The 18,482-nt window shown below is 24.6% G+C and overlaps 1 protein-coding gene across 5 annotated transcripts in view; it reads right to left on the reverse strand.

Annotated features, from left to right (window-relative positions):
- The window catches only part of LOC145833832 (uncharacterized), a 51,594-nt gene extending 47,375 nt beyond the window's left edge, over positions 1 to 4,219 (reverse strand). For all 5 annotated transcript variants that reach the window (XM_082941031.1, XM_082941030.1, XM_082941029.1 and 2 more), the window contains exons 1-2: positions 4,113 to 4,219; positions 686 to 820 (exon numbers count right to left, since the gene is read on the reverse strand). In XM_082941031.1, the coding sequence (XP_082797157.1) occupies positions 686 to 820; positions 4,113 to 4,194 (217 nt within the window). In that variant the 5' untranslated portion in view covers positions 4,195 to 4,219. The remainder of the gene's footprint in view (positions 1 to 685; positions 821 to 4,112) is intronic.
- Positions 4,220 to 18,482: the final 14,263 nt, after the last annotated feature.

Below are 18,482 nucleotides of genomic sequence, written 5' to 3' on the forward strand. Positions count from 1 at the left end.
TAAAGTTTAGATAAACTTGTAATTTTAATAAAATTAAACACGTATAAATTAGCGCTTCTGTATAAACTAATCTACTCCGAAAATACTGTTTTAAAGATTAAAACACTTTTTTAATGATTTTTACAGTAGTAACACTAAAATATATACTTAATTATGTATCACATCAGATATTTTAAGCAATTTAAACACAAGTTTCCCTTCAAAATATAAGCAGTTACTTTTATTTAAAAGTTTGTTTCTTTAAACAAAAAAGACACTTTAATTTTTTTATCTTATAAAAACCAACAAAATATATTAAATGTAGTTTTAAACCCAATGAACATTTTACGGTTGAATAATTTATGATCTAAAGTATTAAAATTTATTCTTCATAAATGTCTTAAAGCAAACTAAGATTAGAGGTAGCTGTTAAAAATTACGCTTAAAAACATTTAACGCAACAACTCTTTAAAACTGATCATTATTAATATTAGTGTCAAACTTTTTTACTTAATATTTTAATTAATTATTAAAACTAGGAAAAAATAAACTAATAAATAAAGTTATTTTTACTTGTAACTAAACTAAATAATTAACAGGAAGTATTATTAAAGTTCTCTGTTTTAGTTGCAGAGGTATAAGCTGGGTAGTTTTTGAATTATTTTCTTATTGTAAATATAGATTAATAACATATTTAATTACTAACCAGTAATAATGCTTGGTGGTAGGTTTGCACTGTTGATTGTTTCATTAAGTCTGTTAAGAATTTGTGTACATTCTTCATTGTTTGTGCAATTTAGTTGTACTACAAATTGCCTTAATCCATTATTCTCGATTATATCTACATTCAAACATTAAAAGAATTTATAGTGACTAGCCTATTACATTAACTAAGTAAAAGTACAATGTCAATTTTTAGAATTTTAAAATTAAATACGCAATGTTTAAATCATTAGAAGTTTTCGCAAGTATTAGATATGAATAGAAACCAAGGTTTTTTAAAATTACTTTTGTAATAAAAAAAATAAGTTTAATTTAATTTTTAAAGTAGAAAAAGAACAAGCATTTTTTAATCACCACAAGGTAGCTCAATTTAAACCTTTTTTAATGGTTTAGGTAGATTAAATCCAGAAACTTACTAAGTTTTATACTAAATTTATGTATATATTTATAATTAAATCTAAAAGTTTGTTTTATAGGTTTCGATGGTTTGTTGAGTAGAGAATTTATATCTATAAGAAAAGCCACAAACGCCAAAACTTGTTTTAAAGTTTTACTTGTTTTCCTAGTCCTTTTTCTTATTTGTTTTACTACTACTTGTTGTACAACTGTAAGAAAATTCCAGTAAACAATATATTTTAGCTTAAAAAAAGCCTAATCATTAGTTATGCGATTTTTTCAAACTTAACTTTTTATATGATTTCTCCGGCACATGTCTCATAAAAATATTTTAATAGTATTTATGGAAACTAATAACTTTATTTCTGGTTAGTTTGAAATCAACTAAGATCGAGGCTATTGTAAAAATATTGTTTATATTTTTTATAAATTCGTTTTTAAACTTGCTGTCAAAATTAATTTTGATGAAGCTTATTCATTAATTATTTCAGTACATCTTGGCTACGCGACCTAAACAACACACTTTTATAATTTACACATCATCTAACTTATGATTTAAAATACTTAAAATTATACTGTGAAGTTTTTCAATAATTTAGTAGACAAATGTTTTAAAGTTTTTTGTTTTTTGCTAATGTTTATAAAATACTTTAAATTAAATTAAAAGCTTAAAATATATAATATAATAAAAACAATTGCTCAGTAACTTTCTTTATTAAACTGACATATGGTTCTGTTTGTTAATCAAAATTAACAAACTTGAGGGGATTTACCAAGTTTCATAAAGTAACTAAACATAGCGGTGTTTAAAGTAACGAAACATAGCTATGTTTAGTTATTTTTTCGATCTTGATAACTCTGTGGAATACATTAACTCGCTTAACACCCAGAAATATATGTCAGTTCAATAAAGAAAAGTACTTCGCCAACTGTTTTTATTATTTATTCCAACAAACTTGCTTCGCTAGAATCTTTATTAACAAGCGATTAGGAATACACAATATACAAACTTTTTTTACTTTAAAAGTTTAATCATGGTCAGAAGCGTCGCGTGAGGGGAGTCAGTGGAGCCATGCTCAAAAGAAAACCTTACTTCTATATTATAAAACAGGTAAGATGTTATTTAAAAACGATTTTTTGTGATTGTAGTATGTACTTTATGAATCTTTGTACTGTTTTTTATTAGACAATTATACATAAATCACTCGTTATAAACCTTGAAAAGTTTATTTATTATTATTGTTTAGCTCTCATCAAAATAAAATTTCTAAAACTTAAATTGATATGGTAAAATATTAGTATAGTTTTAGAATCCGGTCCACTTACTTTGCCCGGTTTACCTTCGCCTTCCTTACACCAATGAAAACTCAATTAGGTTAGCTAGACAAGCTTCACTAATTACTAAATCTACTTTTAACAGCGTGTCGTTAATGGCAGTGTATAACACCGACCAAGAGGTTAATGAAATAGTTAAGGATGCTACACCTACTTATGAATTAAGCAACGTAGTATGCGTTTTTAGTTTTCAATGTGAAAATGACTTCATATATCGTAATTTTAACGTTTTTGTTTTAGCCGATAACACTATGTAGCTAAAAAGGTTATTTTTTAAACGCGACAAAAAGCACAAAGGCAAACAATCACCCATCTATGAACACCTCCTAAACATTCCTAGTTATGCAGAGAACTACATGGATAGTAGTTTCAAAGTCCTATCTATGGCAAAAACACCTACCACTTCTTAGTTTTAAAAAAATTGTTCATTAGAATCACTATGCAGAAAATTTGTAAACAACGAGATGTTTATGACTAAAATCTATAAAAATAGTGTTTTTATTGTAGTCAATTTTAATAATATTTTACTTTTTGGTTCAGCTTTAAAGTATATTTTCTTTTGTCTTAAATTTTTTAAATCTTTTAATTCTATTTTTCTATTAATACTAAACTATAAATTGGCAAAGAATTACTTAATTCAATATTAAAACTTTAATACAGACTTGTTATATATTTAACTGTTTATGAAGTAACTATTTATTATAAGTTTAAAAAACTTTTATACTTCACTAAAATTTTACCATACCATTTCATTTTTGAGCAACTTTATACTGACAAGAACTAAAAGAAAATAATGAAAAAAAAATTTAAACTTTTAAAATAAGTAATTATAAGTAAATTAAGTACATATGTATAGTTTTCCTATCTAGTCTTATTCAATTTGTAAGAATTAAAATTAAAAGAGCTAAACTAAAACATAGTTTTTTATAACACTTTATATAAATAGATTTATGCAAATTTGCATAAATCTATTTATATAAGCTCTTTACATCCCAGTAAATTGAGCATTCTTTTTTAGTTAAGGCAAATAACTATATAACACTTTATATAAAATATTTGTTGTAGAATGTATATTAATGAAAGTTGGTTTTAACTTTAAAAAAAATTGTATTAAATTCAATATTGTTTGCTTTAGAACTTTAAGTTTTACTTCGGATTAATATTTTTATAAAAAGTCTTAAAGATTTGACTACAAATTATAATTACCTCGTAAAATCTATTTTAAACCGTACAGAAATTCTAGTTTCTATTTTATAACCCGAAAGTCATTTATTGCTCTATTATTTAGACTAAATTTTTTAAATTCACAATATGTTGTTAACTTCATTTCATGCACAAACTAATATGACATTTTTCTCAAGTTTTGTTTAAAAACGTCTGAAAACTAATATTTAAACATAAGTTTTAAAACATATCAGATTAAAAAAATTAAAGCTTAAAGAAAACAACTATAAGTATTTTTTTCTATTTTGTTAATACTTTTTTGGCCAAAAGTAATTTTTAATCTAAAGCTTATTAACATAAAAAGAGCCTGGTACTATTTAGTTTTATAGTATGTTAACCAAGAACTTTCAACTAGTCTCAAGTAAATTGTTTACAATGTTTCGCTTTTTTATTATAATTGTTATATTAATGCAAATTTTTGTATTTTAAAAATTTACAAGTAAAGATAGACTTACCTATTCTTTGAGTTGTACTTTCACAAAAAGTTTTGATTGAAGTTGTAAATATAAATATTAGTGTAATTTTAGCCAAATCCATAAACTTTGTTAAATGTATTTTAAATGATTCTGTGAAAAAAGCAAAACGTTTGATACAACTTTTATAAATTTTCAAATTACTAAACATCAATTAAATAAAGTAGAAGATAAAAATCAACTGATGGTTTTCGACCAATGCTTCACAAGTGAGCACATGTGCACAGTAAGATAATTAAAAATATTTTTACCTACTTCTGTAGAATTTCAATCGGTCTGAGTAAAATGGTTGAGACCCATGTCTATCTTTTAAAAACACTTCAACAAACCCCCATGCTAACAATTTAAGCTAGGCATCTCTTATCATAAGAACTCAAAAAAAAAATTATCTTTTAAACTAGAGTCATGTTAAAGGCCATTTGAAACAAATGAGTTTTTGATACATATTTTACTTGTATTTCATAGTTATGGAAATAAAAGAAAAACAAACTAGAATTTAAAACAACTTCAAGATCTTGATTTTGTTTTTATTAAAAATTTAATAAAGTTTATATTACAAAAAATATTAATTTAGTGTAATCATTAACTATTAATTATAATATATCAGAGAAATAATATTTCACTAACTTGTGTAATTAAATTTATTAACAAATATACTTTTAATTATGTTTTTTATAACAATAAATTTACATATACCAATATTCTAAAAAAGAGTTAAGAAAAGTCTAACAAAAGTAGAATAATATACAAATCAGATAACTGAAAATAATTTGTTTACAAAAAAAAGATTAATAAAGCTAAATTGTCTAATGAATACATTTGTAAAAAAGGTACAAATCAAAGGATAGCTCAATTATAATTTTTAATTTTAACTTCATTACTTTTTTTTTCTACAAATCATCTACAACCTGTAAAGTAGTTTGAAGTTTGCTAACATTTCTACAATAATACTGTTAAAATTTTATGATCTAGATTGATAATTTACAATTTATAATACATCATTAATGATCATATTGACTTTTGTGTAGCTTTTAGTTCCGTATTTTGAAACTTAATAACTTTTGTTTTCTTAACTAAAAGTTTATTTGTTGAAATCTTGTGAATAAGTTTACTCTCCTATCTGCACAGTCAAAAGGAACAAATATATTATTTTTTTTCGTCGTATAATAGTTACAAATTCCAGGCATTTTTTCATATAAAGATCAATTTACTATCTATTAAAATGTTAAATATTAAATCTTCAACTATAAATATTAATCTACTTTTCTTAAAAAGAACAACTGCAAACTATAACAGTAACAAATTTAGTCGTTAAAAAGTATTTTTATTTGATTTTCTTTAGAACACTTTTGGTTTTAGCATTGTTTAAAACTTTTATACTGTTTAGAGTAGTTAATTTTTTTCAAATAACTATTAAAAACTTATAAGTATCTCAAACTTTTTAAAGCTACTACAACAAAACTGGAACATATAAGTAAATATAAACTTATTTTGTTTGCCAAAGTTATCAATAACAACACTTTTTATATTTTCTTTTCAAGGCTACCATACAAAAACCTGTCAAAAAGATAAATTACTAAATTGAAAAATTGTATAAAATACAAAAAAAGTATACCTTTCAACTTCAAAAACTTTTTTTTGAGTTGTAATATTATTCTCGTTTTTAAGACTAAGCAACTATTTAATGTTTTTTTTTTCACTTATTGTATAAAGATTGTTATACATTTGTTTGTAGTAAATAGGAAGCAGTTTAGTTTGCAAAAAATCATATTAATTAAACTATTTAGTTAAAAGTTTTAAATTAGCTTTTGTAAAAATTTTGCAATAAGTGCTTATTCACTTATCCGGACACGTTGGGCAAGATTTTTCTGTAAACATGTCCGGATAACTAAAATTCCGGATAAATATAAAATATAAATTTTTCGTATAATAGTATAACTGCTGCATATAATGCAATGCATAGTGAAAGTGTTATGGTAAAACAAATACATAGTAATTGTGAGTATATAGAATAAATGATATAATACAGAATAAAATGATAAATAGTAAAACCTAAATTTTAGGTCAATTAATTTATTTTTTCTAAGGTAGAAAAACATCAGACTTACTAACCCTCTGCAACGATATACGTTTTTTGAGGGTCAAGCAAGTAAAATTCATCATTTGTAATTCCACCTGCCCTTACTATTAATTAAAAAAAATATTAATTTTTGTTTAAGATAAAATATAAACTTAATTTATCTTTAAAAACTAAAAATAATGTAAACCTATCTCTATGAGTAAAAAAAAAAACTTTGTAAATAAAGAAATAAAAAACATAAAGAAAAACGAAAAACTTTGACAAGTTTGAAGTCAATTTAAGGGAAGCAAATCACTTCTAACAAACTAGTTTTTATTGTAAGTTTTGCTAAAATAGTTTTTTCAAGTTTTTCAGCATAAAACTTACGGAATTTATAAAATCACTTAAAATTTTCTTACAACATCAAAGCTAAAATATTTGTATCATACAAAAATGTTAATGTTTATTATTGAAAATTTTTTGAACTTTCTTCTTGACTGAAACAGTCCGGATAAGTGAGCGTCTAGATAAGTGAAGTCCGGATAAGTGAATAAGCACTGTACTGTTGAGATTAACATAATGTTTAAAACGGAACAAAAATATAAATAGTATACTCAAGTGGGAAAAAGTTTTAGGTTGTTTTTAAACTAGTATACCATTTAGGTTTTTGCTCCGTTTAAAATATTATGTTATTATTGAGTATTGAGTATAAGAGTATTGCAATATTTTTACAAAAGTTAATTGTTAAACTTTAAATAGTAACTAAACAGTTTAAATAAAATGATATTTTTGCCAAATTTTAGCATACTCAACGAATTCATGATGTAATTTTGAACACAAAGATTTTTGGTTTAAAACCGAGTACTCAACAGGAATTGCGTACTAAAGTAAAATATGATTTTATTTATTTTTAAAGCAGTTTATTCAAAATCAATTCAAAAGGTAAAAATTATATCTGTATATAAACTCAAGAAGTTTTTATTAGCAAGATATCTATAAGTTTTGTGTTTCTAACTTAAAAATTAAACTTTAACTTATTTTACTAGAATACTCGAGACTTTGTTTTCAATATGTATAAAGCTGTTAGAGGTTTAAAGCTATATATATTTGCTGTTGTGCAAAAAATAAATGAAGCATTTTAAACTTTATGTAATACTTTTCTTAATTTAAATATGCTATTGATATTTGCTATGTGTAAAATTATAACTTTTTTTAAAAATTTTTTAACGAAGATGACAAAAAAGTATGATCTAACATTTTGTTTAACATTTTTCTATTGATAGGTATTTTTAAATGCTTTAAAAACTTTGTTGAATTAATTGCAATAATTTTTCTAAGCTAAACACCTACTAAATTTTAGTGTTAACAATTTATAAGTTCTATGAACTTTTTAAGAACCTAAAAAGAAAGTTTAAACAAATTTATTGTGATATTAGATAAACATTTAACTTAAAATATCTACTTGTTTTAACAACAACTTTTAACTCTTTGTATACTAAAAAATAGGTTTTATGAACAACTTTTTTTTATAAAACCATAGAAGTAGTTACTAGCTTTCTATTTGAGAGTAAATAAAATGTTTTTATGCAAAAGTGTATTTCAACTTTCTAAAATTTGGACATAATCCAGCTAGTCATACAAAATTTACGAAACAGCCTTTTCGTATGTAGAGAAATACTTTTTTTTTTACGTAAAAATTTAGTAGATTAGTAAGTAGTTTTTTCATCATAAGTTAAAAACAGATTAGAGTTTGTTTTTTGATTGAGATATAAACAGTTTTTATGTAAATTAAAGCATAAAAAAATATTTTAGTTTTATCAAATTGGGTTTTTTCAGTACACTAGGAAATATTTTGTTGAAAGTAAGAATTTCGTAAATATTAATAACTGGTAATAACTAGTAGGTCAGTGTACGACAAGAAAATGTATAATAGATTAGACAATTGTACTTAATATATTATTTAAAACATTATTGTAGAAGACTTTTTAAATGTAAAATATAGATTCAGTTAAATAAAAAAAATTTAAACCAAACTACTTGGAAACTTAAAAACTGATATAACTTAAAAAAATTTAGGAGATGTAAAAAAAGTAGTTTACAAACTAAAAAATAGTCTAACATTACACTTATTACTGATTTGCTTCTAAAACTACTTCAGCTGTTAAGTTTTTAAAACTAACTAAAGTAATTATAAAAATAACCATTAGAAAAAATGTTTGTGATTTACTGATTAACAAAAGACATTGAGATTAGGTTTAATAAGTTTTAGTCTGATTTTATAAGCAAAACATTTCTAAACAGTAAAAGTAATCACTTAAAAATAATCATAACTTATAATGTTAAAAAACAAAATATAGTTTGTGTGTTTCATATACGTAAAAACATTATTAGAAATTCAGCAACTTAAATCTAGTTCTTGTTCTTAATAAAAAAACTAAATAGGTCAAAACAAAACTAAATATTACAAAAAATTAATCAACTACTTGATCAAAAAATCTCTTTGATTTAAACTATAGATTGGTGTTTTTGAATTTTAATAGCTTTAGTTAAATGTTATAACTACAAAAACATAATTTTGTTTTTGAAATTTTAACACATTATGCTTTTAAGCTACATAAAAAAAAATTTTATTAAGCTTTTTCTCACATGTACTAATATCTTTGGTCACAAATAAACTGTATAGGAAGTTCTTCAATAGACAATCTAAATAATTTATATTTACTTTAAAGTTCTTACTGACTTTTGTCGTCTTTCACAAAACAGATATTTAAACTAAACTATAAACTAAATGGTCTAATGACATTTTAAAACAAAGCTAATATTCAATAAATAAAATCAGTCAAAAAAGGACTGATAAAAATGTTTTAAGTTTAAACTTAACGCTAGGCCATCAGTTTTTAAATGAACCTTTGAAAATGTTACGCGAAAACGGTACCATAAAAAAGGAAGTTTTTATTTTAATTCCAAAACTTTTAGTAGCACGAAGGCGGCAACAGTGAACAAAATGTGTTTGTAATAAAAAGGGACTACTACCACACCCACTACACAATAGATAACATACATTAGAAGTGAAGGAAGACATCATAAGACGTAAAATTTTTCAAGGTTACGCTTCATCAATCCACCAAAAAGACAAAATTCTAAAAAAAAAATCGAAACTTAAAGGTCGAAATTTACGATGATTTTTGTTTTTAAAATATGTTAAACACTTTTAAAGTTCCCCCTTAATAACAAAAATTTATAAACAATAATGTTAAACGAAATTATTTTATAACAAAAAAAAACAATAGCATCTTTGTCTTAAAGTATGAAAGCTTTTGCCTTACTTGTCACCACTAAAATTATAGCAATTTATTATTTCTCATTACAGTGTTTTGCTTGTAAAACATTAAAATTAGAGACTTACAGGTTTAAAAATTGTAATTTATCAACTTTTAATAAAAGTGTTTTGTTTAATTATCAAAAAACAAAAGTATGTTTTTTGTATTCAGTTTGAAATTGTGAATTTGTTTTAAATAAATTTAAAATAATTACTTTTAATTTCTAAACAATAAACTAGTATAACCTTTACTAAAAAAATGTAAAACAATTTCCTATCTAAATTTGAAATACAGAGTGAAAGTCAAAAATTATCATCAGAAATCAGTTAAAAAAGTAAAAAATTAGATAATATGTGAACTATACTTACAAACTGTATTAAATTGCGATGATTTTAAGAGAAAATGTACATTTTGACTCCAAACAAGCCATTTATTCCATTTTTGTTTTTATAATTTAAAATTTATTGTGCTTATAAAATTTTATGCTTAAATTAATTTATTATATTAACCAAAAAATAAGTTCCGCTTTTGGTTTGTTAAACTTTTACTCTAGAACACTTTAAAGTACTATTTACGTATCTAGATATTATACTTCATGAGTGTGCTATAAATTAATTCGAGTGTATGATCTTTTTTTTAAGTTTTTTAAAATTTATTGTTACTAAAAAACATAACAACTGTTTTTAGTTTCAATATACAACTAGTCAACAGAGTTTAATTGGTCTTAACTTATCTCAAACAGCACAAACCAAAATTTTTTACAATAAAAAATTAAATAACAAATGGTTAATTTTTGTTTGCTGTTTTATTTGAATATCTGGTATCGATAGATAAAACCGGCCTTTTCAAAAAACAATAAAGTAGCAACATTAATAGTTTGTATAATAAATCATTTAAAGTATGTTGAAGTAATTATTTAATAGCTGTAAAACTAGTTGTCGTTTTTAATGTTTTTTTTATAAAAAAAGTAACAATTAGTTTGCTGTAAATTTTATTGGTTGTACACATTTTATGCTTTTTGAATGTTATAAAAAACTTAAAAAGAAGTTTTTATACGCTTGAATTATACCTTTGGAAATTTTCACTTGAGAGATTTGTTGTACTAGTAAAACGATTGTTTATATATATATTTTGATACTTTAAGTTTGGTGTATCAAACAATATTTTTAAAGCAACTCAACCGTAAAATGGCTGTTTTCGTACAAACACATATTTATTATTTTAGTACTGTACTGAAATTGTCTAAACAATTTTTAAAGTATTTAAAGAAAATTTTGTTTCTTGATATTACTTACAGTTGAAAAAAGTTAAATAGAGTACTGGTGTTTCAAAAGTTAGTGATTTGTACTATTATTCTAAATATAACCTTAAATGCATCGTTTAAGATTTTCTTTATAACTAAAATTTCACTATTTTTATTCAAGTTTTCATTATATGTTTTTTACTTGTCTGTGTTAGGTCTGAAACCTAAAAGTAGTAAATTTGCATAAACAGTGTATTTATTTACAGTTTAAATAAATCAAATTAAAAAAATAATTAACAGTTTTTGGACTTACGGAACTTATGTTCTTACCTTATACAAAAACTTTATATATGTATCTATCTAAGTAGTAGCATTTAAGTATTAGAGACTAGTTTTTGTTATAAAAAATGAACTCTTTCAAATTAATAAAGATTCAATCTTAAATAACTGAAATACTTCTAATTTTCTGCCTCAATTGTCTTCTTGTATAATTCTTAGCTTCAAAGTACTGTAATTATAATTGACTTTGAAATCTACTTAGTATACTAACTTTCTTTAAATTACTACATTAAAAAACTTTTGTATATGATATCTTGTCCTGGACATGATTTTAAACTGTATCCTGGTGTATGACTCGATAACCGAAAGGTTTTTTGTACATCAGGTCGTTGTACTAAATATTTGAGCGCTTTTTTTTTTCGTTCAATAAATAGTTTGATGTTTTATCTTTAAGTTTTTAGTTTTGAAACAGACACTAAAACTTTATAGATTTGAAAAATAATCTGATAACACTTTTTTGGTTTAGTCAAACTATAAGCTTAGTTTAAATCGAGCAGTTGTCGAAAAAAAAACTAGTGAAATAACCAAAAAGTTTTTAGAATATACATTAATTTAATGATTTAACATTAAGCTCATTTTTCAACAAACCAAAATCAAATTATAAATTTTAACTGTATCAAAATCTTTTAGATGTATTATATACACCAACAATTTTTTTTAATAATAAAACAATAAAGAATGTGTAAGTTAATAGAATGTTTTGTTTAGTTTTATTTTATCGTTACACTAACTTTAAGATTGTTATTTAAATTAGTTTCTAGAATAAAACTTGAAGAGAAATAATTTATAAAACTAATTATTTCTAGAATTAGAAAAGTAAACTTACGATGCAGAAATGTTGTTAGCATTACTTTTAGATTAATCAAAAGTAGCTTATTGAACACAAAACAGCAATATATTCGAACAAAAATAAAAGTAAAATAAAAACGACGCTTAAAATAAATACGATTAATAGACCTGATTTTAAAGAAAAACCTATTGATATCGAGCTACACACCACTTATTAATCTTAATTATTTTATCTACTTATATAAGAGAAATTTAACAAAAAACAACAGAACAATTGAAATAAACAAAACAATTAAATAGTTGTTCATCAATTCAAATATCATATGTTTATGAATTTGAACCCAAAGTTGAGAACAGTTTATAAAAATATATTCAATGATATCAGCTTTAATGCAAACACTTTTTAAATTTATCATCGAGTTTAAAGTATAAAAGCAAAAACAGAATAATTTCAAGCGCTTTTTATAATTTAGTAACCTTTATCACTCGGCTATAATTTTGAACATCAGGTAAAAACCATTAAGTTAAGAGCAAAAAAAAATTTTTTTATATGATACAACTCATTATATATCTAAACAATTACTTATGTTTTAGTATGTAGAAAAGAACATAAACAACAGTTTAAAGCTCATTGTTTATTAATAACGTGTATGTTAGCATTTTCATTTGTTTCTATTTTATCGTTCTGCTTAATAAAAAAAAACTTAAATAAATTAAAAAACAAGTTATTTTAGTTTTTAATAGCAACCGTTGAAATTAGGCAGTAATCGGCATATACATTGTAGTTCTATTTTTAGGCGATAATAGTTCATTAAAACGAAGTTATTAAAATAAAAACAAGCAATTTTTCTGTTTTAACTAGCCATTTATTTTATATTAGTTGTTGTTAAGTTATTTTTAGCTTTTATAAACTGTTTTCTTTGAGTAAATTTTATGTTTTTTTTATCTTTTGTTGTTTTAGTAAAAAGTACTAATACTGCTCGGAAAAAACGTTAGTTGGTTTATCAGCAGCAGTGTTTATCAAGGGAGCTGAAGATTCATCTGATGAAATTGAAATTTTTGAGCAATTAGATCTGGCAGATTTCGTATCGATACTTTTTATTGATTCAGATAAACTTGCGATTGAACTGTTTGCACTCACATTTAACAATGTAGAATTCTGTCAAGAAAGTATTTAAATTTTTGTTATTAATAAAATGTTACATTTGTTTTTATACAACTTATTTAGAACATGTATTGCTTGGTTGTATTTAAATCCAAAAAAAAACCCTCAAGTTAAAATTTAACAAAGAATTAAAGCTATAATGATAATTATTGTTTGTGAATTCAATTTGGAAAAATTGTTATTTTTCGGAAAAATTAGTTTACAGCAGAAAATGGAGAAAAGCTAACAGTTTAATAAAACAGTTGTAACAAGTGTACTAATTTATTAAAATCTGTGCAACTCTAATAGAAAAATAAAAATTACAAGCTTCAGCAAATAAAATACCTTGATACAACAAAAAGAATACAAAATTATAATTTTATATGTTTAAAAGTATTTAAACTTTTTAAAAAGTGTATTAAAAAGCATTAAGTAAATAATAGTTTAGACCTTAAAAAACTTCAAAAAAAACTAAAGATAAATGAAAAACACTTACAATAAATTCTAAAGTAGTACTTTAAAATTTCATAACATACCAATATTTCAGTGAATATCAAACAATTATTTTATAAAAATTAAAAGATTATCAAGTAAAGTATTTATATGACTTTAAATGATTAATTTTTTATTAAGTTTTGTTTAGAAAACTTTATTAAAAAACTATTTAAAGCCTATATAAACAGAGAAGTATATATAAACAAATAAAGAAGCTTGAAAAACATTTTTTGATATTTTATGTGAGATCACGTTACGTTGTAACACATAACATATAAAAAACCTAAAAAATAAACTTTTACTTATCTCAAAAGGTCTTTATTTTAAATTATAGTAAAAACATTAAAACCAACAACTTAAACTTTCAAGAAACTTACAGATCTACGTTTTGATCTTCTGCAATTTATCGATTGAAGACTTTTCCGAGTTCCGCTTGGAGGATGCGGAATAATAACTTTACTATTTTTCGATGACAGTTTAAGTTCATCTACTTCGCTTTGAGACCTTTATTAAATGTTATTACAAAATTATTTAAAACAAATCTCAGATGATGTTTAAAGATATAAGTATGTTTAAAAAATAATTTGCATTAAAAAAAACTCACTTTGAGCTAAAAGTAGATGTCAAATCAACTTTCTCACAGTTTTTTACATTTGATGCCAGACTGTTGTTCTAATAAAAAACAAATAAATAATAGATATCGTAAAAAATTTAGCTAGACTTTTATAAGAAAAACAACCTTTGAAGAGTTAGGTTTATAACCTGAAGAAGGTCTAAGGATATTGGTTTGTGGTCTGAAATTTTTTTTTCTTTAAAATAAATTCAAGTTTTTTTTAAATTTTCAGATAGTTTATTTACTGAGAGTAGTATGTCAGCATCATTTATAATAATAAAATTGAAGAAACAAAACAGACAATGTAAAAAACTTACGGATCACTTTCAAGCAAAATAGAGTCGCAAGAAGTAGAATCGTTTGCTGTTATTTTTGGTTCGGTATCTTTTCTTTTATACTGTAAATTAGTTATTCACGTATATAATTAGTGTTCTAGTTGTTTGTTCATAAGTTTTTCAACGATTTTATAGGAAGTTAAAACTTACCGTTCTCCGTCTAAACTTATTTTCTGAAGGCTTTTTTCCATCTGGACGTCTTGGAGTTAGTGCCGATCTATTAAAAAATGATATAAGTCTCAAACCTTTAATAAACAATCAGTTTAAGTATCAGTACTATCTGATAGATTATTTTATTTTATTTTTAGCTAATAGTATAACATAAACAAACATTAAAGTGAAATTAGCTAGTTTAGTAGAGAAAAAAAAGATTAGTAAAACTAGCAATGTAGCTAAAAACATTAAGTAATATACAATGTAAATACTAAAAACTGTTTTTATACTTACGATTGAGTGCTAACATTCAAAACTGCTTTAGAGGCACGTCTTTCTCGATATTTCGTTTGTTTAGTTAATCGACCTTCAGTAATAGGCTTACAGTAAGATTCACTTAAAGATCCAATATTAGAGTCAAAAGTTGAGTTAACATCTTTCGGAGATTGCACAATTGATTTAGACAACTGAGGTTGTTTTACACTGCTTAAAGACTTGGAGGAGTCTAAAAGTAGTATTTCTATTTTAAAAATAAAGTTTTCAATTTATTCTTAAACACTTTGACTATTAACGTATTCAAAGTTTTTAGGTATTATTAAATCAATTTACTACAGACTAAATTACAAAAAGCCTCAATTAAATGAAGAATATCTACCTGTTAAAGTAACAGAACTAGTCTCGCTTTCTTGTTTTGGAACACAATCTAGGTTTTTTCTTATAGCTGGGTAATGAGTATTATAGTCATTTTTCAAAGGCTTGGTAACCTCGTCAGAGTCCTGATCCGAATCATCACTTTTTATTTGTCCCAATATGTTTTTGTAATACTTTCCCATTTGTTGATAATAGTTTTGAGCTTGCTGCATTTGTTCTACAACTAATTTTTGGTCCACACCTGCCATGTTTTGCTGCATGCACATTTGTAATTGTAAGTTTGTTTGGTTCATGTTTTGCATATATGGTTGTATTTGAGGTGTAATTTTTTTAATTTGGTTTTTTGTCTTAGTTTTTCTACTGAAACTTTTACATTTATTTTTGTCAGTTTTATACTCATTTAGCTGATTACAGTTTTTTTCATTAAAGGTATTGTGTGACTGGTAAAACTGATTGGGCATTTGACCATTAAGGTTTGCTGGTATTTTGTTTTTAAATGCTTGATTGTACATTGAAAATGGCATTGAAAAGGGAAATACTTTCTTTTGATAGTTATTTATCATCTGAGTTTCAGAGTCAGAAACAGTTTCGTACTCCGAAGACGATAAACTTTTGTCATTACTGTTAAGCTGTTAAAAAATATTATGTTACTACAAGTCTATGTCAGAACATTAATGTTTATTTTAAACGTACCATAACTTCATAATTTAAATCTTTATTAGGTACATTGTTTAAATCCGGCTGTAAAACGTTTTGGTTTAAATCGTCAAATGAAACGTCGGAGCTGTTATTTAAGATATAACTAATCAAATTAAGCATTTTTCAAAACTAATTTACTAAATATTTAATAAAAAATAATTTAACTATTATTACGAAAAGTATTTTATTAGATTTAAAAAATCAATACTATAACAGTTAAATATTAACAATTAGATAACTTGAGTTAAAGTTTTATAAACTAGTATAAATGTTTACAAAGAAAGGTAAAGCATACCGTTTAGTTTTGCAAACTGCAGACGATGGACCTGGAGCTATATTCCGTGATGATGGTTTACTTTTAGAAGAAGCAGTACTTATACTAGAAGTGTTCAAAGAAGAATCACTGTTTATTGAAGAAAAGCTTTCGCGACTACAAAATTTTTCAGAAGAATGGCTTTTGTTTGTTGTGCTGTTCGCTTGAAGTTCAGAATCTATTATAGAGCTAATAGATTTTTCTGAAATCGCTGCCATAGAGTTCGAATCGTATAAAGCTGATGATGCAGAAAGCACTTTTGAACTAGTGTTTCGGCTTTGTGACATACTTGATGTCAACTTAGTATTTTGTGAAAATGAGTGACATGTTTTCATATCTTCATCAGAAGTTACTGTAGTTGCATCTGAAGCAGATGATATTTGCGAATAATCTTTTTCATTTCTTAAATTAACACTTAATCTAGTTGATTTTTTGTACTTGCTTCTTGCTGAAGGATCAGGTCTTTCAGTGTCGGCTTCAACTAAAAAGAATTAGTTATGAAAATAAACTATATTCTTAAGCTTCAGCGATTTTAAAATTGTAAAATAGACACAACTTAAACTTATTTAGGTGAGTATTCTTCATTGCAGTTTACAATAAAAGTTTAAAGCTTTAACTACTTTTAATAAAAATATATAACTAACCAAAATCGCTTTCTGGTTCATTAATTTGCATTGATTGTTCATTTGAAGTTACAAGCTCAACAAGTTTTTCTTGTCTTTCATTTTGGTTTAGAATTTCAGCGTTGGTTTTGTTTTTTTCTTCATTACTTTTTTCATGTAAAACAACTTCGTCGCTGTTTTGGTTTGCTTCAGCTCCTCCAGCCATAAAAGCTGCAAAGCTTTCAGCCCCAGGAACTGCTTCTTCTACAACTAAATTACTTTGAATATGTTCAACGGTACCCACTTCATCAGCTGTACAGTCATCGTTAGCAGAAGTTATAGAGTCGTCTTCATCGCCTAAGTCTTCATCAATTGGTTCTTCTTCTGATGCATTATCTTCAGTTTCGTACTCTGCCATTTCTGCCTTCTCTTTTTCTTGCTGTGCTTTTAACTCAGCTTCTTCTTGTTTTCTTTCTGCTTTTTCTTTTTCGTACTTTTCACGAGCTGCAATGCGTAGAAAAGCTTTTAACTGTCGCATTGTTGTATTCATTGCCTGTTCAGTCGATTGCATAGCTGGTTTTTCTGGGCCTTTAAGTTTTACTGGGTCGAAGTCACCACCATTGTCAAGATTTAACAGCATGTTTTCGCTAAAGTTGTCAGCCAAGTTTTGTAAAGCAACTTCGGCAGACTCTTGGTCGATTTCAAACTCTTCTTCATCACTCGTATCTTCAAGAAATGAAGTTGTCGGAGCTTTTGACTCAGCTTCTTCTAAAACAATTTCTTCCTCGTCATCGCTATTGATATGTATTGGTTAGTTTAATAATGCATTAATGTTTGCAATCTTTTAGTTTAAAGTCTGTACCTTTGAATTTAAAATTTGTGTAACAATATAAGTGATGAGTAATTTTGAAGAGCAGCGATATTTATGTATCAGATAAAACGTTGTGGTTTAAAAAAAACTAAATAAATGTGTTTCAGATCAGTAAAAAATAGATATACTTTAATATTAGCTGTTTTCGATTTTATCCCGAACAAATAAACATTTAAAAACATTGACTATTTTTGACTAATTAACTATTGAAATAAATGTTTTCGTATAAAAAGAAAAAAGACTGTTAAAACTACAAATAATAACTTAAATTTTCTACTTTTATCTAGTTAATGTTACTATCATTAGTAGAAGTAGTTTAATGACTTACATAATGTTAGTACACATTGCGTATTAATTATTACCTAAAATACATGTAACTTTTGTTGTAATCTTTACTTTTAACAACATAGTTTGTCAAGTCTTCCTTCCAGTTAAAAACGGATCCAGCGTAAGTATCATAATTAGGTTTCTTGTCCATAAAAGTTTTAACGCTGCCTGGAGTGAATCCACTACACATTTTTATCTTAATTGGTTTCTGAAAATATTGTAATTTTTTTAATTAAGGGTAATACAAAACAAAATTTTGTTTTGAGCAATTTAAACTTTTGTCAAAAATTTTATAGAACACTCCTTTTAGTAGTTATCAATATTTTAAAGTCATTTAAATTCATAGTTTAAACTATTTCAAAAACAATCCTTCATTGAAAATGAACCGCAAAACAAATA

This window comes from Thalia democratica, chromosome 4 (genome assembly GCF_965202585.1).
Source record: "Thalia democratica chromosome 4, ktThaDemo2.hap1.1, whole genome shotgun sequence".
Classification (NCBI taxonomy): domain Eukaryota; kingdom Metazoa; phylum Chordata; class Thaliacea; order Salpida; family Salpidae; genus Thalia; species Thalia democratica.